We start from the raw sequence: 22,784 nt of genomic DNA on the forward strand, positions 1-22,784 counted from the left end.
GTCACTGCTACATTTTAATGATTAGAAAAATAGATATTTATTTAAATGAAATATGTGTCATGATTACTTTGAGTAAGGACCTTTTATTTCAAATGTGTAATGTGATAATGATGTCTTGTATTTCAGGTGATTCTGGAGTGGCCCACGGACCTCGCCGTTAGCCCCATGGACAACTCGCTGTACGTCCTGGACAACAATATCGTGCTGCGCATCACGGAGAACGGCCAAGTGAGCATCGCAGCTGGCCGACCTCTCCACTGCCCGTTGGCTGGGCTGGAGCGCGGTGTGGCTGGTGGCGAAAGGGCCCAGTTAACCCCTATAGAGTCCGCCGTTTCCATCGCCATATCTTACCACGGGGCCATCTATATAGCGGAGACGGATGAGAGGAAAATGAGCAGGATCCGCAAGGTTTCTGTGGATGGTGAGATAACGCATTTGGCCGGGTCTCCCTCCGACTGCGATTGCAAGAACGACGCCAACTGTGACTGTTACCAGACAGGGGACGGCTATGCCAAAGATGCGAGGCTCAATGCTCCATCTTCTTTAGTGGCAGCTCCAGATGGAACGCTCTACGTGGCAGACCTGGGCAACATCCGCATCCGGGCCATCGCTAGGAACGGGCCAACTTTCAGTGCCAATACATACGAGGTGGCTTCCCCTGATGCCCAGGAGTTGTATGTGTTTGACATCAACGGCACCCACCAGCACACTGCGAGCCTTCTCACCGGCGACTTGAAATATACTTTCAGCTACAGCACAGAGAATGACATCACAGCTGTAACCGACAGCAGCGGCAACACGCTGAGAATCCGGAGAGATCCTAACCGCACGCCGGTGCGTATCGTCGCCCCTGACAACCAGGTGATCTGGCTGACCATGGGCACCAACGGCGGGCTGAAAACACTCACAGCACAGGGCCAGGAGCTGGTGCTTCTCACTTACCATGGTAACAACGGCCTGCTGGCTACAAAGACGTCAGAGATCGGCTGGACAACTTTCTACGAGTAAGTATAATGGAGATGGAACTGGAAATCTTAACATCACTGATTTAGATTGCAATTCATTTAGGCCGTCTGCATCTGGAACCTGCCCATGGTGCAAATTAAAACACACCTCCAACTGTGTGCACTTTGCATTTTGGCAGATAAAGTTATGTTTATGAAGTTTTTTTTAGTTTTTTTTAAGTATTCACTACTTCTCATGGATGAGGAGGTAATATTAACAGCCCTGCAGTTGAAGGATTTATTAAACTTTTGTTTGAGCTTGTCTCTGAATTGCGTTTGACACTAATATTTATATTCCTTTTTTAATTTAAACCTCAAGTCATGAGACAAAAAAAAAGTTTGCTATGCGTGTAAGCCTGTGTGTGTTCTTCCTTGTCTCAAAGCTCAGTACAAGTTTACTCTATAATTGTACTTACCTGCTTTAGGGTGCACATTTAATTGAAAGCCTAATTATAAAAATGTGCCTCAGATCTGTAAAATAGCCTAGTTAGACTTTAATAACTGCTACTTTTTCTTATTATTTCTTACTTGATTAAACCATGTGTATCATGTAGGGCTGTCAAAGTTAACTTGATAATAATGCATTAATGCAAATTTGTTTTAACGCTACTAATTTCTTGAATGCATTAACGCAACTTGCGATTTTTAAGGTTGTCCCGGGCTCAGTTTTAAAGCTAGGGTGAAGATACAGACATCATATGAAACTACAAAACCTAAGGAATCTATTGGTACCAGCCATGTCATAGTTTATAGCATAGTTTCATAGTCTATCTTGTCACAAAGGAGGCTAAATAACGCTCCAAACTAAATTGTGGCAAGGAAAAACTGTCATGGCCATTTCCGAAGGGGTCCCATGACCTCTGACCTCAAGATATGTGGATGAAAATGGGTTCTACGGGTACCCACGAGTCTCCCCTTTACAGACATGCCCACTTTATGATAATCGCATGCAGTTTGGGGCAAGTCATAGTCAAGTCAGCACACTGACACACTGACAGCTGTTGTTGCCTGTTGAGCTCAAGTTTGCCATGTTATGATTTGAGCACATTGTTAATGCTCAATGCAGTACCTGTGAGGGTTTCTGGACAATATCTGTCATTGTTTTGTGTTGTTAATTGATTTCCAATAATAAATATATACATACATTTGCATAAAACAGCATATTTATCCACTCCCGTGTTGATAAGAGTAGTAAATACTTGACAAATCTCCCTTTAAGCTACATTTTGAACAGATAAAAAATGTGTGATTCATTTGCGATTAATCACGATTAACGATGGACAATCATGCGATTAATCGCAATTAAATATTTGAATCGATTGACAGCCCTAGTATCATATGTACAATAATATTGCAGTTAGCAGAAGAGGAGCAACAGAAGTGTCGGTTACAATAGGACTTTGTTTTAACATGCACATATTTAAAAAAGTAAAGTTGAACAAAATGATCAGCTCATGATTATATTTCGTTATAATGCGCCACCTGGACTCTCTATCATAACGACACTTTATTTTGGTAGCATGGCCTCTCAATGATTGAATTTCTCTCCCTTGTGTAATTCGCTGTCATGTCACATTATGCCATGAATGACATCCCCACTATGACTTAAAAAAAAAGCAAAGCATTCAGTTGAGATTATAATGACAAATCAATCATCCAAATTGAATTAATTACAAGAGTGTGTGTTTTTTATATGTAAAACTGATAGCTGATGAGATGTGTCATTCTCCCGTATCAAATATTTGGGTTGATACAGACGCCCCTTTCACTTATGCTCTGGAAACTGACATTTGATGTGATGGTCTTACTCAACAAGTATAAAAGAGCTGATAATTGAATGCACTGAGTGCCATCGTATATCAATGCTTTTGTCATTTTTCTGCTCTTCTTGTCAAACAGCTATGACAGTGAAGGGCGGCTAATGAATGTGACGTTCCCCACCGGAATGGTGAATAACTTGTACACGGACATATACAGCGCTTTGACGGTGGACATTGAAAGCTCCATGACAGAGGAGGAAATCAGCATCACCACGAATACCTCGACCATCCGTGCCTTCTACACTCTGGCTCAGGGTAAGGCCGCTGCCGGCGCTCGTCTTCCCCGACTCAGGCAGCTATTTTGTAAGCGGTTATTTGTCATTGTTTCAGGGGTCGCCGGGGCAATGTTGAGTAAGCTTAAGTCGTGTATCATCACAGCTTAGAGGGTCTGACAGACGACAGCGTAAATGATTATTCTCTCAGTGTGTGGGTTTGGGGTGTCAGGGAGACACATCAACCTTGTATCTAAATGGTTTCTTCTCTCTGCCAGACCCAGATGGACCAGTTATTTCAGCACATCACTCACATCCATCTAATAATTTTCTAATAGGAAATACTAAGGACTTAAAGCATAATTAAGTACAACCAATAATTACCTCAGGAGACTGTCAATCATTCATCCCGGTGTGTAATTACTTATTAACTTGCTTTTTTTTTGTTCACTTTTTGTTTACCATAACATAGACCAATGTAGAAGCATCTATCAAGTTGGCTTTGACAACTCGCTGAGGATTACCTATGCCAACGGGATGGATACCCACTACCAGACAGAGCCCCACATCCTGGCAGGCGCTGCCAACCCGACTGTAGCCAGACGCAACATGAGCTTGCCAGGGGAGAGTGGGCAAAACTTGGTGGAGTGGCGCTTCCGCAAAGAACAAGCCAGAGGGAAAGTTATCGTGTTTGGACGCAAGCTCAGGGTGAGTTTGATTTATTATTTTTTTTCCCTTCCTTGTGGCACATTCAAATGGTCAGCGTGACACGAATACAAAAGTGGCTATTCCCCTGTGGCTTTCAGTGTTGGATAGAGCAGGGGTTTCAAACTTTTTGGGGCCAGAGACCCCTCACAGGGGAGAACATTTCCCAAGGACATAACAAGGATTATGTTTACTACCATTTGTAGAGAATAGACAAGAGTTGCCATTGGAACTATTTGTATTCAAAAACTTTCCAACCTAAATACTTCAGACCTGTTTCAGTGATAAACAGAAACACATTTTGATTTGAATAATGTTAACCCCTTTCCATTCCACCCTCTTTTTTCAGAGGCATAGGGGTGGGGGATGGATAGATAGATAGATAGATAGATAGATAGATAGATAGATAGATAGATAGATAGATAGATAGATAGATAGATAGATAGATAGATAGATAGATAGATAGATAGATAGATAGATAGATAGATAGATAGATAGTCAACAATAGATGTCACATAGAAGTGGTGTACATCATCTCAAAGCTGGGAACCTGAAGATTAATTTGAGATGCAGCTCAGCACTGTGTGTCAAGTTGTTCTAGTCATTAATAATAAATAAAAAATGTATTAATAAATGAATTAATCAATTAAAATAACTAAAGTGTATAAGAGCGTAGAACATGATATGAGTTTGTGATGTCTCATCAATTGTTGCAGCAAATTTTAGGTTGATACCATTTGTTACAAAGATTTGGTGCTAAATTTAACAATTTTTTACCATTCGAGAATTGATAAAAATGATCAACAATCTCTCCAAAATACCACATTAAGACACCATGGGCATGTCTGTAAAGGGGAGACTCGTGGGTACCCATAGAACCCATTTTAATTAACATATCTTGAGGTCAGAGGTCAAGGGACTCCTTTGAAAATCGTCATGCCAGTTTTTCCTGGCCAAAATGTAGTGTAAATTTGTAAAGTTATTTAGCAGTTTTCCCAACAAGCTAGCATGATATTGTTGGTACCAATTTAATCCCTAGGCTTTTCTAGTTTCATATGATACCAGTATCTTCACTCTATTAAGATAAGTTAAGATAAAATAAAAGGAGATAATCCTTTATTAGTCCCGTAGCGGGGAAATTATTAGAGACAGAGATCAGTTGCACAAAAATCAGACCAAACCGTCTAAAATATGACAGCTTATAATTTACGACTGCCCTTATTATAACATTGTAAAAATATTTCTACAATTCTTTCTTTCCACTGAAATTTATGAGTCACCTGAACATTTAGTCCCTGATATAGAGGGTTATCAATATTCCAGCACTGTACACAAGTCCACCTCTTTCTCCTTCCTCCTCCTCCTCTGACACTCAGATTTATGATTTACGGTACTTCATGAACTTAACTTGGGTGGTTACTTTGCCTCTTGAGTAATTTTAGTCTCCTCTAAATTTAGGAGGTTGTGATTTAAGTGCACCTGAATAATCGCCAGAGTGTCTCTCGGTTAAATGAGCCCTGTGAGGGAGGTGTTAATCTCTATGACAACTGTATTGAAAATTATGTGAATACGGTTCAAAGAACGGTGGTGTCAAAACCAAGGATTTCTACTTGATGTTGCACAATTGTCAAGGCATATTGGTCGTATTGTTTCTTTTAAATCTGTTAATGATATCGTATTATCACCAGCAGTAGTAGGAGTAGTTGTTTTTTGTTTTACACGTTATTAAATCAAATCTTTCCCACAGGTGAACGGGCGGAACATCCTTTCTGTCGATTACGATCGCACCCTGAGGACAGAGAAGATTTACGATGACCACAGGAAGTTCCTCTTAAAGATTATATACGACACAGCAGGCCACCCGGTGCTCTGGGTGCCCAGCAGTAAGCTACTGCCGGTTAATGTGAGCCGCACTAGCAGTGGACAAATCAGTGCCCTGCAGAGAGGTCCCACCACTGAGAGACTCGAGTATGATAGCCAAGGCCGCCTGGTTTCCAGGGTGTTTGCTGATGGGAAGATATGGAGTTACACCTACCTGGAGCAGGTGAGAAAATAACATGACCGGGAGGAAGCAGTATATAAGATGTACTGTACAGCAGGCTAGTCATTACCGCTCCAGGGTGAATAAAGCCCCTGACATGTAGCAGAGGTCACCCTGAAGAAGCCTATTTTGCAATAATCACCAGCTCCATGTACATAATTCTGCTTCTCACAGAGGTACTTAGCAAACACAGTCATAATTTTACACTAACGGCAGATTTACGAGCATAATTTGCAAGCAGAAATGTTCAGAGGGATTACATCCACTAGCTATACCTCAACCTCTACCCAGTATGTAGAGTATAGTATATTACCCAAGGAAATTAGGCCTCAAGTGGTTTAAACAGTAGGGATGATTACCATCTCTGCTGTGTGGTAGGTAGCACTGAATGGCAGTATCCTCTGCTCTGTTAGCAGTGTACAGTGCATGTGCAATAGAAGTGTGTACTCTTTAAATCACTGTGTGTAAAGATGGAGACCAGTTATTGAAGTGGAAAAAATAGGTGGCTGTACTCCTCTTATTCACAGGTTGGCGTGTGTGTCAGACGGTATCAGCATCTCTTGCTCATATTGATTTATTATTTATTATTTCTTTAAGCGTGTTATACTGTGTCAGTCATAATCAGCTGTGATTTTATTGTTAAATTATTATACTCTGGCTACACATCTTCTGTAGTAGGCCTTTAATACTCCGATAATATTCCAACTGGAACAAAATAGGGTTAAGGTGATGTGTTTGTATATTTGACCATAGTGTTATTAGTTAAAGTGTAGCCTATAGTAGGGTATCATTCAGGTTTTTGGAGCAGCATCACAGTCAGGATGCTCCAACATATTATGCAGCAGGATAAAGAGACACATTATGTATTTCGACAGTGAAAAAAAGATAAGAGGAGATATTGGGTTTGGGGGTCTTCTCCCCAGACAATTTCATGGTTTTTGACTTAAACTCATTTACATAATTTTGGACCATTATTCTTACTATAGATAACTCCAAAAAAAGCTTAAAGACAAAACTTACTATAGTTGAATAATTATTTTATTATTTCCACATATAATCTGAACATGTATTTCTTCTGGAAATATTTGCCCTGTAAAATCATATTCTGTAAATCAAAAGAGCAGATTCAGAAAACTTTTAAATAATGTTCAATTCATTATATTAGTTGACGTTGACGAACAGTTCACTAACGAAGGACGTATTGTATCAATAAATAACAGCGGCGTCGTTTTCACCCCCGTGACGTGCCGTGTATCGGCTCGTCTAGATGCTGTGCAGTATGATTATGAATCTCCCAGAGAACTTGATATGGAGAGGGCAGAAAAGAGTACCGGCAGATTGTGAGAAGTGCCGGTACGCAAGAAAAAGTCATACGCCAAGGAGTATAATGTAGAAGTGCCAGTACGGCGTACCGGTGAGTACCGGCCACTTCGAGCATTGATGGGAACAGACCTGAAGACTAATTGTTTTATGTACTTCTGCATGTCATTTTGTATCATATGTCCTGTCCTGTTTGTTTCGTGCTGTGTGTATGTTTAAATTATGACCCTGCTTAAAGGTCACCTATTATGCAAAATGCACTTTTCCATGTCTTTTAAACATCAATATCTGTCCCCAGTGTGTCTACAGGCCACCATAGTATCATAAAGACCATCCTCTCTCTTTTTCTCCTCCTCCGTTTGTCCGGAAATGGGTGCAGAAAAAAAATTCGCTTTTTTCCTTGTATCCTGACGTCATTAGAGAATGCAAGTCACGTGAGGGTTTCCTGGTCGAACCAGAGAGAACCTTCAGTAGCTGACCCCGCCCCACAGCGCGTCACTGTCTCTCCTCCTCAACCGAACTTGAGCAAAGTAGCTCCTACAGTTAGTCTGCAAGAACCAGCAGAACAGGCTTCATGTACTCCCATCATCTAAATATAACATGTTCTTTCACAAAGGCTTTATGTAATTACACTGTTTAAACAGATGATATTTATATATTATATATATTTGATGTCATGCATGTAGCAGATTACAGGTAGTAAATAGTGACTTGTAAGCAACACAACACATTTCTGTTTCACAGTCAAACTTTATTTGAGTAGACAGATGACAATATTAATTATTCACAGCATTTGTAATCATCTCACCTGTTAGTTAGTTATGTTAACATGGTACAGGAGAAAGTCTTCAGCTCTGGTAAACTATGATAAGCTAAGCTCCGGTGGTCTGTAGTCATGGTAACACAGAGACAGCTACTACTGTAAATAATATACCATTACTCTGATCTTCCATACATTTATCTTTTAGCAGAAATAATGAACTGACTACTGTTTCACATCTTCTATTTTCCACCCTGATGGTCGCTGTGTTTACACACCGTGTCATAGCGGTAGCATGTAGCTAACCCGTTAGCATGTAGCTACATGCTAACGGGTTAGCTACATGCTACCGGGTTAGCTTTGTATCTCCATGTAAACAGAGCCATCTGCTCTCAGCTGTCTGCTCTCCTCTGGGATGATTCTGTCGGTCATTTCTCACAGATGGATCTGTAAAGACAGACGTAAAACAGAGTGTATGTTTACGGTTTACAGAGTTGATGCATGAGGTAAACACTGAGCTAACTAACAGAGATATAAACAGCATTATTTACCTGAGAGAAACCGTCAGGAAAACCTGGAATCTGGACCGCAGATGTTCATCATGTGTCGCCGATTTCTGATCAGATTCCTCCGGTAACGTGCGCTGGGTGAAGTTTCTGGTTTATAAACTTTAAAGTGGTTTATAAACTTTATTCTAGCTGCCATCTCTCCACTCGTCTCTCTCTCTCTCTCTCTCTAGAGAGAGAGAGAGAGAGAGAGAGAGAGAGAGAGAGAGAGAGAGCTTCTCCGGGAGGGAGAGGGAGGGGGAGGGTGACGCTGTTGTTGAGGACGTTTGATTGACAGAAAACGCTGACCAATCAGAGCAGAGTGGGAGGAGACAGAGGCTACAGACACAGAAATCAGCACTTTTGGAAATGGGCTGAAACAGAGGTTATAGAGACATGCTGGAATGCATGATCTGATTGTTTTTTTGAGAAAAAAAACTTCAGAGACATGGTTTGGAGGTGTCTGAGACCTATAATAACTAGTTTAAATGGAGTATAATATGTGACCTTTAAGGACTGCAAATTTAGCTTTAGTTTTAATACATCAAATGGTAATGTTTATGTTTAATATTGTTCGTGGTCCTGTTCAAAAAACGATAAAACATTAAATAGCTGAAACCTACAAAGACTGGACACTCCACACCTAATGAGAGTTTCCACTGCGGCCAGAGAGTACAAATTGAAAGACAGTAAATACAGAGACAACACACTGAGCGATGGGCAGGCTAAAATTATATGAAATCCTGTGGGAGCACAATTTTCACATTTAACAACTGAGTAAATACAGTCGTTAAATACACAGTATGTACTTCTCTCTGTGAGGGTTTCTGGACAATATTTGTAATTTTTTTGTGTTGTTAACTGATTTCCAATAATACATAAACACATACATTTGCATAAAGCATATTTGTCCACTCCCATGTTGATAAGAGTATTAAATAATTGGCAAATCTCCCGTTAAGGTACATTTCGAACAGATAACAAAATGTAAATAATAAAAATAATATTAATTTAATTTTAACTGTCAACAATCATGCGATTAATCGCGACTAAATATTTGAATCTATTGACAGTCCTAAATAAAACATTAAATAGCTGAAACCTACAAAGACTGGACACCTGACACCTAATGATGTTTCCACCGCGGCCAGAGGGTACAAATTGAAAGACAGTAAATACAGAGAAAACACACCAGGCGATAGGCAGGCTAAAATTATATGAAATCCTGCGAGAGCACAATTTTCACATTTAACAACTGAGTAAATACAGTCGTTAAATACACAGTATGTACTCCTTTCTGACTGCCAAAACTAAAAACATGTAAATGTTTGGGGAAATATTTTTGTAGGTTTCAGGTAGTGTTCAGGTTTGCTAAATTTACTCCTATTTTTGTTTTATTCTTTGGAAAATATAGGAATCCACTTCTCTCCTAAACAACAAAGGACACCCTGAGGCTAAATTATGTAGATAGTGATTTAAACATTTATACATGAAAATAAAGAAAAACTGACAGGTCTTTGCATTTTGCTGTTACATCATGTCAAACAGCAAAATATCACACCATCTATCTCCTCCACAAAAATATCCTCTCGTTGTTTTCTAGACCGTATTTAAGATTTCACTGAGATGCTCAGCTTTAAAAAAAAGCATGCAGAGATTTCCTCAGCCACTCCTGGCCGCATCCTGTCATTGCGTGACCTGGAGAGGCCATGTCAACACTCTGACATAAGGAACACAGAGAGCTCAGGGAGCGCAGGGAACCTCTGTGTCGCAACGGATGACTGGACATGACATTTTAACAGAGAGGGTGGTAAACCTTTAGAAGACAGACCACACTCCACATATGCTGTAAATTAATGAAACTAGTCTCTGTGGGTAATAGGAGGTAAAAGTAAACATTGCTTATGTTGCACACATGTGCATGTTGACTACTAGACAATCATTAACAGTTGAACATGCAAACTGTTTTCTACACCAGCATTCTTTGTAGGGTTGCAACTAACGCTTATTTTGTTGTTGATTAATCTGTCAATTATTTTCTTGATTAATCAGTTAGTTGTTTGGTCTATAAAAAGTCAGAATTTGGTGAAAGATGTCGATCAATGTTTCCCAAAGCCCAAGATGACGTCCTCAAATGTCTTGTTTTGCCCACAACTCAAAGATATTCAGTTGACTGTCAAAGAGGAGTAAAGAAACCAGAAAATATTCACATTTAAGAAGCTGGAATCAGAGAATTTTGAGGCTAATTAATTTTGATTAATTTAAAAGTTGACATCTAATCGATTAATCAAATAATCTTGCATCTCTAATTCATAGTAAATGTTTTTCGTAGAAGCTCTATGAAGTATTTAACATCAGTATATCATTTTCAAAGTATTTTAAAGCTGAAGCTGTACATTCTGCATTAACAGGTTAGACACTGGGCTGCACGATAGGTAGCTGCTGTCTCACAACAGTGATACTGTGGTTAAAGCTACCTAGTGCATTTTTCATATACCCTGTTTCTCCTTTTCTCATACAGGAAATTTCTGCTCACTTTGCCTGCACTTACATTGCCTGCTATTAAATATATATTATGTATAAATATTATGTAACCCAAGAGAACACCTGCTATTTTGCTGTTTTCTTTCAGTCCATGGTTCTCCTGCTCCACAGTCAACGGCAGTACATATTTGATTTCGACCCTCTGGACCGGCTTTCTGCTGTCACGATGCCAAGCGTAGCCCGCTACACCATGCAGACCATCCGTTCAGTGGGCTACTACAGGAACCTTTATCACCCCCCGGAGAGCAACGCCTCAGTGGCTGTGGACTACAGCGAAGACGGCCTCCTACTCAGAGTATCTCACCTCGGCACAGGCCGGAGGATCCTGTACAGGTACCGGCGGCAGAACAAACTGTCTGAGATCCTGTACGACAGCACGAGGGTAAGCTTCACCTACGACGAGACGGCGGGAGTGCTGAAGACTGTCAATCTGCAGAATGAAGGATTCATCTGCTCCATCCGTTATCGCCAAGTGGGTCCCCTCGTGGACCGGCAGATTTTCCGCTTCAGCGAGGACGGCATGGTCAACGCACGCTTTGACTACACCTACGACAGCAGCCTGCGTGTCACCAGCGTGCAAGGCGTCATCAACGAAACGCCGCTACCCATCGATCTATACCAGTTTGATGACATCTCAGGAAAGGTTGAACAGTTTGGGAAGTTTGGGGTGATCTACTATGACATAAATCAGATCATATCCACCGCAGTCATGACCTACACCAAGCACTTTGACGCACACGGACGCATCAAGGAGATCCAGTACGAGATATTCCGCTCGCTCATGTACTGGATCACTTTCCAGTATGACGACGTGGGGCGAGTCATCAAGCGAGAGATCAAGATCGGCCCCTTCGCCAACACCACCAAGTACGGCTATGAGTATGACGTGGACGGCCAGCTCCAGACCGTATACCTGAACGAGAAGGTGATGTGGCGCTATACGTACGACCTTAACGGAAATCTGCATCTGCTGAACGCGGGAAGCAGTGCCAGACTTCTTCCTCTGCGCTACGACTTGAGAGACCGCATCACCCGCCTTGGAGATATCCAATACAGAATGGATGAAGATGGTTTCCTCCGTCAGCGGGGAGCCGAAATCTTTGAGTACAACTCCAAAGGACTCTTGGTGCGGGTATATAGCAAGAGCAGCGGATGGACCATTCAGTACCGCTACGACGGACTCGGACGCAGAGTGTCCACCAAGACAAGCTTGGGCCAACACCTGCAATACTTCTACGCAGACCTGAGCTACCCGGCGAGGATTACACATGTATACAACCACTCCAGTTCAGAGATCACCTCGCTCTACTATGACCTCCAAGGCCACCTGTTTGCTATGGAGATAAGCAGCGGGGAGGAGTTCTACATCGCCTGCGATAACACCGGCACACCTCTGGCGGTCTTCACCAGCAACGGCCTCCTGGTCAAACAGCTGCAATACACAGCGTACGGCGAGGTTTACTTTGACTCAAACCCAGACTTCCAGCTTGTGCTCGGGTTTCACGGAGGACTGTATGAGCCCCTGACCAAACTGCTGCACTTTGGGGAGCAGGATTATGACATAATGTCTGGAAGGTGGACTGTGCCAGATGTCTCTACTTGGCAAAAAGTTAGCAAAGAGCCGGCTCCTTTTAATTTATACATGTTCAGAAGTAACAACCCGATCAGCAAAGTCCATGAAATGAGAGAATATGTTGCAGGTAAGAGATATTGCTATTGATGATGATGATTTTTAGGGCTGCAACTAATCATTATTGATTTTTCTGCAGACATGTTTCTCCATGAACCATTTTATCTATAACATGTCCATTATTACTTGCATAATCAATCTTAGAATTTGTATCTGACCATTAACCCAAATATATGTGGTTTACTATCTTATGTGACAAAAAAGCAGATCCTCACAAGTATCTTGAAAAATGAGTTTCCAAAAATACTTGCCAATTAATTTTCTGTCAATCAACTATTTTAGGGTTATTAGTAGCTGTACTTAAGTATATGTACATTTTTTATATTAATTTATTTTATTTTGTAATAATTTGTATTTTCTCAACAGTTTCACATTTTTATTAAAGTGACGAGTATCAAACTAGTCACTTAAATGCTTACTGTTCAAGAAATTGTGTTAAAGAGGACCTATTATGCTTTTGCGATTTCTCCCTTTTCTTTAGTGTGTTATATAGTTTTTGTGCATATAAAAGGTCTGCAAAGTTATAAAGCCCAAAGGGAGTTACTCTCCTGCACTGCCTGAAACGCCCTGATTGAAGTCCCGCCTTTTCTTCCGTAACGTGGTGATGTCACCAAGTAACACACTTTGGCTAGCGGCTTGTTCGCCACACCCTCAAACAAAGCTAGTTAGAGCGGAGCAGGACCGGAGTCCGAAGACTTTGGTTCGGTTGATCAATCACAACAGAGTGGGCCAGCTGACCAATCAGAGCAGACTGTGGTTTTCCAGAATCAGGGGCAGGAGCTCAAACAGAGTGTTTCAGACAGAGGGTGAAAAGAATTGCTTCAGCACAGCCAGCTTGAGAAAAGTTATGCGTTTTTTGAACGTTAAAGCATGTAAACATGTTCTAGTAGAAACCCTAAATACAAGTATGCACCTGAAAATAAGCATAATAGGTCCACTTTAAAACCTTTTTTCTCAATATACATTATAAAAGATTTGTTTTATATTTTCAAAAAAAGTTTTTCTAAAACATTTATCGTAAGGTTCAAAGGTATTGATGTTGTAACTTACTAAAAGCCTGATTCATTTTTATTGCACAGATGTGAACAGCTGGCTTGTAACCTTTGGCTTTCATCTTCACAACACCATTCCTGGGTTTCCCGTCCCAAAGTTTGATTTAAGCATGCCATCCTATGAACTGAGGAAGAGTCAGCGCTGGGATGATCTGCCGGTGGGTAAAATAAATATCTTTCATGAATATTGAACACGAAATAAACAACCATACGCCAACAGACATGCTTTTGAACGTGTAGGGGATCAGACAGACAACAACAAAAATTCCATTGTTTTTCTCTTACATCAGTATTTTGAAGCTGCCATCTCTTAATTGGATTGCTATGTATTTCATAAAATATCAATTTTAATTGGGCCATATTTGCATATTCACATAATAAGCACAAATTGTACTTTCCTACCAGTTGAACACATTTTAACATCGCCTAACTTTCTTAAACAATCGTTTGAGGCTATTTATGCTAGGCTTCTTTGGTTTAAGGTCTTAACACAAAAAGTGTTGCTGTAAAATTGTCATGGGGGATTTATCTACTTTTGGCTTGAGAACACAGCTTGAAAAGACCATTATCTTAGACAGGGATGAAAAACTCTCTGAAGCAGAGCAGTAGCTGGTTCTAAATGGCCTGGAGAGTCAGGTTCTGCCATGTTCATGCGTTAACGTTTCACTGCACTTTTCCTACAGTCTATCTCTGGGGTCCAGCAGGAAGTAACCAGACAAGCGCATTCTCTCTTGTCATTTGAGCGGCTGCCAGAGGTCCATCTCAGTCGAGGTCGCAGAGGTGAAAAGTCTTGGCTGTGGTTCTCGGCGGCAATGTCTCCCATCGGAAGAGCCGTTATGTTTGCCATCTACAAGGGCAGCGTTCACACTCACACGCTCAACGTGGCCAGTGAGGACTGTATCAAGGTTGCAACAATCCTCAACAACGCTTTCTATTTGGAAGACCTCCACTTCACCATAGAAGGACGGGACACACACTACTTTGTGAAGCCAGGCCTTCCAGACGGCGACCTTGCTGCATTGCACCTCACTAGTGGACACAAGACTCTGGAGAATGGCGTCAATGTGACTGTTTCCCAGTCCACCACAGTCATGGATAGTCGGACTCGGCGTTTCGCAGATGTGGAGATCCGTGCCGGCGCTCTAGCTCTTCATATCCGCTATGGATCCACGGTGGACGAGGAGAAAGCGCGGGTTGTTGAGCTCGCTCGTCAGCGCGCCCTTGCCGGTGCGTGGGCGAGAGAACAGCAGCGAGTGCGAGACGGTGAGGAAGGGTTCCGCCCCTGGACAGAGGGAGAGAAGAGGCAGCTTCTGAGTAGTGGGAAAGTATTGGGGTATGACGGGTACTATGTGCTCTCCATTGAGCAGTACCCAGAATTAGCAGACAGCGCTAATAACATCCACTTTCTTCGGCAAAGTGAAATTGGGAAAAGGTAACAATACGAGGTGCATTTTCTGCCAAAGAGACTTAGTTTTGGTAGAGACTTACTAGCGGACAAAATGAAAAGCAACCGTAATCAAAGGTTGCTGCTATGTACCCTGAGTGTCGTGTGTTTTTGTAAAAAAAGAAAGAAAAGAAAAAAATACAAGGGGTCAAAAGCAATGCTGTGCATTGTGACCTAGGGACTACAGAGTAAATGTATAACTACACCAAGCCTTACCATGGCAGTTACAGGTCAGTTCCTCTGTTGCACAAGCCTTTTGGACTCTGGACTATGAAGCAGAGGAACAGCGGTGTCTTTGGGGAAACAGTGAGCTAATTTAGGTGTTTTTATGTTTTTTCGTTTTGTTTTCATCAAGAAAAATCTCAACAGAAAGTATTATAAGAGCAAAGGAAATGTTTACATTATGCATATCTGCACTTCACTAGAAGTACGGGGCTCGAGAGTTCACGCTCCGAGAGCAAGCAGTGTCCTTGAGCAAATGTTTGTTTATAAATCAGAGACTTCTGACGCTAGAGATATCCTCACCAAACAACCACTATGTATACCAGATTTAGCACTGTAAACATCGAAAAACATCAAAATGTCTTATTCTCTTTGAGATGCTTTTAAACAGAAAAAAAGAAACAGTTTCCATGTTTAAATACCCAATATTCATTGTGAAAAAAGGACAGCAAAGGTATGCCGAACTCTGTTTGGGGAGTAGAAGGCACAGATGTGTTTTGGATAGCACAGGGACACCATGTTTTGTAAATTATGCAAGAGTTTTATGGCGTTTTTTTTAAGAAACTGAATAAATGTCTGTATTAGTCATATTAACAGTAATTTATGTTGTGTTTATACATGACAAATAAAGTCCCGCTGATTTTGATTTTTTTTTTTCTTTGATTTTTCAGCATTTTTTTTTAGTTACGTTCCTCCTAATATGGCTATGTGGGGCTTCTTCACAATGCTCTGTTTAAGTAACTAACAGAAACCTGTGCATGTAGTGACAAGTATTTACAAGTGGTGATGTATCTATAACATGCCGTCAACTATTATTTCCACTAAATTTAATGTTTATTGGGCATAATGCCTTTTGACCTGGCTTCCTGTCCAATGAATATTTCATCAACACAAATATTTCATGAACCCATCTCACATAAACAAGGTTACAGTGGATCCAAATATAGATCACATCCATGTTCTCGGTAGGTATACTTTTTTTGAATGTTAAATGCACTCATGGATTAAAATGATATTGGGGTTCTTTTTGGTGTGTTGTTTTTTTAAGAATTAGACCAAGTTCTGCCTTTTTGTTATCATTTCACTAATCAACTGTTTAGTGTTACAATGAATATGAAACACGAGAAAGATGTAGACACTAACTTGGATATCAACGATGCTTAAAGTCTTTCCAAATTGCTAAGTATGCATGACCTCAGTATTCCAAAAAATATCAAAAACACAAATTACATTAATAATGAAAAATACAATCTTCTGAGGTACAAAGCCAAAGAAGACAAATGCAGCATTAGTTTGAAGTCAACTGCTTGAATCTGCTCTGAGCTGAAGTGTCTAAATTGTAGCTGAAGAGATTTTGAGTGAAATGTAGACAGTTGCCTATAACAATCATCAAAACCAAAAAAAGAATTTTAGGTATAAGTTTATGTGACTCCATTTTTGAAATTACATTTGGGTTGCGATCAGCTTTCCCACGCTCAGTGTTATTCATCAAAGCACAGTTCGGATGATAGAAGTCATAATTCTGAAAACAACTTCACATGAAAGTGATTTCTTTTTTCATGGTTAACTTCAAACAGCATTTCAAACCAAACGAGTGCGGAATATTCTTTGCTCACAGCTTGTTTTATGCTGTTGTTTTTTGACCTCCTCCCTGCTGTTCCAGATTCTTTATGTTTCAGAAATGTAGCAGTGTTTTATGACACATAGAGATGAACAAAGCTGCATCTCTTTGAATGTTGCGCAGCTCAAAATCTGAAATACATGCCTTCAAAGTTTTCATCAGACTCCCTTAGGATATATTCCCCCCACCCCACATCACCAACTGATAATGAGATGTCTTCTTTAAGTTCCCCTGTGAGCTATTGTATATTGTTTCACACTGAAATTGCAGTGAACTCATACAAACCCCCATTTGTTTTGATACATCCATACAAAGAATTTTAAACCCCACCAAAACCCTGCTGAAAATAAATCTTCAAATACAAACTCTGCCAAATATGTAGCATTCAAATCTTTCATTCTCTTAAAGGTCCTCTGATGCTCCCTAGTGGTACACAGTGCATAGTTCAGAAAGTCATCCAGTCCTCCAGCTGACTGTTTAATGTGCATATCATGTAGCAGTACACTTATAATAACAGCAGCCATCATTATATTTTCAGAGAGGTCAGAAAAACTTCAAGTAATTCATTCAAATTCCAGTGATTAGCGTGCCAGATGAAAAAAAAAAGAAAAGAACAATTCTGGATACTCCAGGTTAATTTAAAGAGACATCAAATAGAATAGATAAACCACTATTATTAAAATAATCCGCAGTGCTGCTGCAGTATCACACTGTGACCACAGTAGGCACTGGCAAAGCAACAGTGCGGCATATCACTACGCAGTGCAACTAGACCGACTTCAAAGCCTTATATAAAAGAGATGGCACGACTGCGAGAACATCAAAGACCCAAAAGCATCACGCAATAACCACATCAGAGCAATGGGGGAAAAAATGAGCCATGTTTCATAATTCAATTGAGCCTCATTTTATGCACGTATAACACAAAGATAGCCAAACATGATTTTGTCGCATACGTGTCCCATCTTGGCGGCACAATCACAGCACTGAAGAAGAAGGCATACATCATATATGATGCTTGAGTTTGACGTCACACAGCTTGGATTTATTTAGGCGGGTTAATTTTGGACTTGTGCTCTGAATTTTTGAAAAGCTACTCTCGGCGCTCAAATTCAATTACGATCATGTGATGTAGAGCTGAGAGAAAGGAAAGCTACAGTAATTCAAAGTGAAGTTGAATTTACAGTAGTGATGCAACAATCATTGATGCGATATTAGAAATGTGCGATCAAGCGCATCAATGAGCTGATTAGATAATTATGAACGCATGGAATAGTCAACAGATTGAGCTCTCTAATGATCTTCTAGTAAATAACAGTGTGATTTTGTCAAAACTCATCAGTGTTGATGTCCTTCCATGACTTTTACCAAACCTGCTTTTTCTGCCAACCAGTGTTATTAGATTTCCACATGCATACAATGTGATGACGTTTTGCCATAAAATAAATCATAAAAAGTCATACTGTAGTATAGTATGCCCATAAAAATTTCATAATTAATCAATCAGTCAAACTTTATTCATATAGCACAAGTCATACATCAAATGCAACTCCAAGTGATGAACATATAATTCAAAAGAACACAAATTTAATAAATAAATAAAAGTATTTAAATGAATATAGACATTTAAATGAGTCAAATAAAGTACAGTATAATAAAACTAGTAACGAGCCAAACAAGTAGTCTGGAGCGAAACCACTTAGTGATTTGTAAACCAATAAAAGATTCTTAGAAATCAATTCTGAAACTAACAGGTAGCCAGCGCAACGATTTAAAATAGGTGTAATGTGTGTTCTCCTTCTTGCCCTGATCAACCAACTACGGCTTTTTTAGGTAGGCCAGAAAGGAGAGCATTACAATAGTTGAGTCTACTAGTGATTAAAGTGTGCACACGTTTCTCAATGTTGTCCTGGGTGAGAAATGGACACACTCTGACAATATTTTTTAAATGATAAATGGCAGTTTTTACTGTAGGTTTTTAGCCTGGTACCTGGGACTGAGAGCCAGTGACTTCAATTTAGAGGTCAGTTTCTCTCTATGAGCTTCTGCTCCAATGACGAGTACCTTTGTTTCTGATTGAGCTGAAGGAAGTTCTGGGTCTGGGTATCATCGGATATTCCGTTTTTCCTTTGGAATTCAGAAAGGAAAAAACTTTTTTTTATTTTTTCGTTTCTGAATCAAAAAATGAAAAACGAACCCAAACCGGGCCGTTTGTTTGTTTTTGCGAATTTCTTTTCTCATTATTCGTTTTGAATTGAAGAACGGAAGTCACGTGGGTTTTTCGTTTTTTCGTTTTAAACCACAAACGAAAAATGGAATCACGTGGTGCTCTGTTTGTTTTTTGTTTCCAAACGAAAAACGAAAAAAACAAATTAAAAAAACGATCCGATTTAGTTTCTTCAAGTTTCTTTCTGTCATTTTCTCTTCTGAATCGAGGAGCGGAGAACGGCAGTCACGTGACCAGGAAGTGAAGGCAAACATGTCAAAATAAAAGCCAAGAAGATAGTGTGGTCATATTATAAAAGTGTAACATTATTTAAGCACAGGATCAAAGTAACAGTAGAAGATAAATAGGCTAAATAAATACACAAAGAAGTACATACATAGATATTTTTTTGTTTTGTTCTTTTCATTAACACATGAATGTCTTTTATCCAAAAAGTGTGTGATAAATCACAGGGAGGGTCTCTACAGATGTTATACAACAGGGAGGGTCTCTACAGATGTTATACAGAACTCTCACATAATTGACAATTTTCTCTCTCACACTCTTACTATGGGCTGTTTCTTTATGTCGGCAGGTGAGAAGCACTATGTGGCTACTCCTTTCAACACACCTGACACTTCCACCTGATCCCCTGCACTCCATTAGGAAGACAGTAGCCGAGTAGTTCTATATCATGATAATGCTGATTTTTCAACCAGCGATTATGACATTAATGCCAGCTAGACAGAATAAAGCTCTGTCTGTCATGACAATACTGTACTGGACTGAAGGCCACTCCATCACTCTAGATACTGTAGATTTAACAGATACCTGCTCTCTTCAGACGGCTGTAAAGAGTCACCCGAGTAAAGGAAAGGCTTTCAGTACAGTTCTATTGTCATGACAGACAGAGCTTTATTCTGTCTAGCTGGCATTAATGTCATAACCACTGGTTGAAAAATCAGCCTTATCATGATGTTGAACAAATTAACTAAATTACATATACTAACAAATAGACTAGAAATGATTGAAAAGCATCATAAACTACCAAACAGGCTAGAAATTATTGAAAAGCCTCATAAACCACCAAACAGAATACAGAAAGTTAGTGATTTCAGTTTTTTAGTGAACTCAGGCTGATTAATCCTCATTTTAGACTATGATGTCTGAAGGTTGGCAAACATGCTGATCAACCATACTTCTCTATCATTGACCATGATTATTGACTTGACTTTTCATCTATAAATGCGTCAAAATTGAAAATTTGACTGAAAAGAAAATCCTTGGGGATTGAGGAATGGTGACCTCTGACCCCTACGGTGGGTAACGTCACAGAAGGCCCACTCATAAAATGCACTGACTTCACTGGTACCGAATCTCCCTCCAAACTAAATTGTAAAGCTGACGGCCCCTCAATATGAACTGATCAATACAATCAAACTTTATTGTCCACCAGGGTGGATTTTTCTCTTCGGCTCACAAAACACAGAAAACAACAGACAGCAGTTAGTAAAAAACAGAGACAGGTTATGTTACACATTAAAACAGTTCATGTCAGTGTCTGTGGCTCAGATCTGCTCAGTCACTGTGTTGAGTTAAGAGTATTGATGGCATTTGGGATGAAAGACTTTTTAAACACATGTTTAGTTGCCAGAGGGGCTCTATAGCGCCTCCCGACTGGCTGCAGAGAGGATGGGAGCTATCTGCCAGGATGCTCCTCGCTTTCTTCCTCGTCCTTTCTGTAAAAAGTTGAGTCAAGGGCTTTTGGGGTTTACCACCTATTTTGCCTACCATTGACACAATCCTAAACAGTTTATTCTTCTATCTACAGTGTAGGTGACCGTACCAGGCAGGAAGGTTAAAGGTTAAAATCCTCTCAACAATAGTTTTGTACACTAATTCTAAAATCTGCCGGCTGACACCGAGGCCACTGAGTTTCCTTAGAAGATAAAGGTCACTGTGAGCATCTCTTGAAGATATAGGGGAGAGTGGTGTAAGATGAGCCAATTTTTACTTATGCTGTCCTCGAGGTTAGGAAAAATGAGACAGAAGCAGAATGAAAACTTGAACCTTAAATTCAGGATCTCACCTATCAAATGAAATGATCAGCATGCATCCATCACAAAGCTGTCTGGAAAAAATGACCTTCCCAAAAAAAGTGCTCCTGTGGCTCAACTTGCCCCAGGTAAGGGGTAAGTTGATCCGAGTCAGTGGGTAAGTTGAGCCATCGTGGGGTAAACTGAACATCTGAGTTTTTAAGTTTAAACCTCAGCATAAGTGTGTTAACAAACAGTTTCACAGTTATGAACTTGTGAGAACAAACCACCTGTGAGTTTCAAGACCATTTAACAATCAAAATATCATTCAATATTCGACAATATTCCAGTCGTCAAGGTTGCAGTGAAATATGAACTGTTGCTCCCTCCTTGCAGTTCCTCCAGCCTTTTGAGGTTGAGGTAGCTCCTTCAGCACATCACTCAGTGGAAAAGATGCCTCATCCTTTTCCTTGAATACAAAGGTGGGCTTCTCACGTCAAGTGTTCCCCCGGATTCTTCTGAGAAATCTTGCACTCACTTCGTTGCCCTCCAGGCTCTCAACCAAGCCAATGTAATGGTAGCTTCTGCCTTTGGATACAAAGTTTACTATGACAAAGTCACCAACTGACAGATCTGAGATGTCTGATTCACTTCTCTCATCATTAGAACTCTCATGCTCAGAAGTGTCATCAAATGGGATGGCATCACACTCTCCTCAGAACTGCTGTACGCTGTGATTTTCGTCTTGGTCTTTGGTTTGACCTAGGCCTACCTGCTAAACCCTGCTCTTTCCAGTTGTTGGGGACGGGAAGGTTGTTCTTTCTGCCAATTCCAATGCCAGTTCACAGCATTTCTTTGGAGTAAGGCCGTGGAACTGTTCAGCCAGCTTCTTGATATGGTCTGCAAGCTCCTTCTCTACCTCCTCTGTGAGGACCCTCTTTGCCTCTGCTGTTCCACTATAACCAACTGTTTTAACTTCCTTTATCTCCCTCTTCTATAAAGGTTAACACATAAAAAAATCAAACCAAGTTGTGTAACACTCAACGGTAATACCATTTTATACATCAGAGAATTAATTTGGTTAATTTATGGTGGGGTAAGTTGAGCCAGTGGCTCGGAATAATAGTAGAATATTAGTGAGCCAGTGGCTCAACTTACCCCATAGCCTTTGGCTCACTTTGCCCCATAGCTACCATTTTGGAAAAAATGGCCCAGTTTAGCAATTCAGGCTAATCTTTAGCGAAGGGATTAACATGGTGTTATATCTTTAGTAAATCACCAACATGTATAATATATTTTTTTAGACCTGGATAAATTTGCTTTGACCAAACATTCATTATTCCTGACATGCAGAAAATTTACTTTGATAGGGAAAAAACTGTTTTTGGTGTAAAAAAGTACTTACTATTTCTCCCATGTGCTTGACTCCATCACAGCAAGATAGAAATGATGGGTACTTCCTGAATTTATGGTCACATGACAAAACATAATCACAGTTGCCAAGATACAGGGGGTGGGTCAACTTACCCACTGGCTCATCTTACCCCACTCTCCCCTACTCT

At 40.3% G+C, this 22,784-nt stretch overlaps 1 protein-coding gene across 7 annotated transcripts in view; it reads left to right on the forward strand.

Annotated features, from left to right (window-relative positions):
• Window positions 1–16,005, forward strand: part of LOC141775629 (teneurin-3) — a 176,060-nt gene extending 160,055 nt beyond the window's left edge. For all 7 annotated transcript variants that reach the window (XM_074649193.1, XM_074649194.1, XM_074649195.1 and 4 more), the window contains 7 exons: window positions 127–1,004; window positions 2,904–3,079; window positions 3,509–3,744; window positions 5,489–5,785; window positions 11,040–12,651; window positions 13,721–13,851; window positions 14,377–16,005. In XM_074649193.1, coding sequence (XP_074505294.1) covers window positions 127–1,004; window positions 2,904–3,079; window positions 3,509–3,744; window positions 5,489–5,785; window positions 11,040–12,651; window positions 13,721–13,851; window positions 14,377–15,129 — 4,083 coding nt within the window. In that variant the 3' untranslated portion in view covers window positions 15,130–16,005. The remainder of the gene's footprint in view (window positions 1–126; window positions 1,005–2,903; window positions 3,080–3,508; window positions 3,745–5,488; window positions 5,786–11,039; window positions 12,652–13,720; window positions 13,852–14,376) is intronic.
• Window positions 16,006–22,784: the final 6,779 nt, after the last annotated feature.

This window comes from Sebastes fasciatus, chromosome 10, assembly GCF_043250625.1.
Source record: "Sebastes fasciatus isolate fSebFas1 chromosome 10, fSebFas1.pri, whole genome shotgun sequence".
Taxonomy (NCBI): Eukaryota; Metazoa; Chordata; class Actinopteri; order Perciformes; family Sebastidae; genus Sebastes; species Sebastes fasciatus.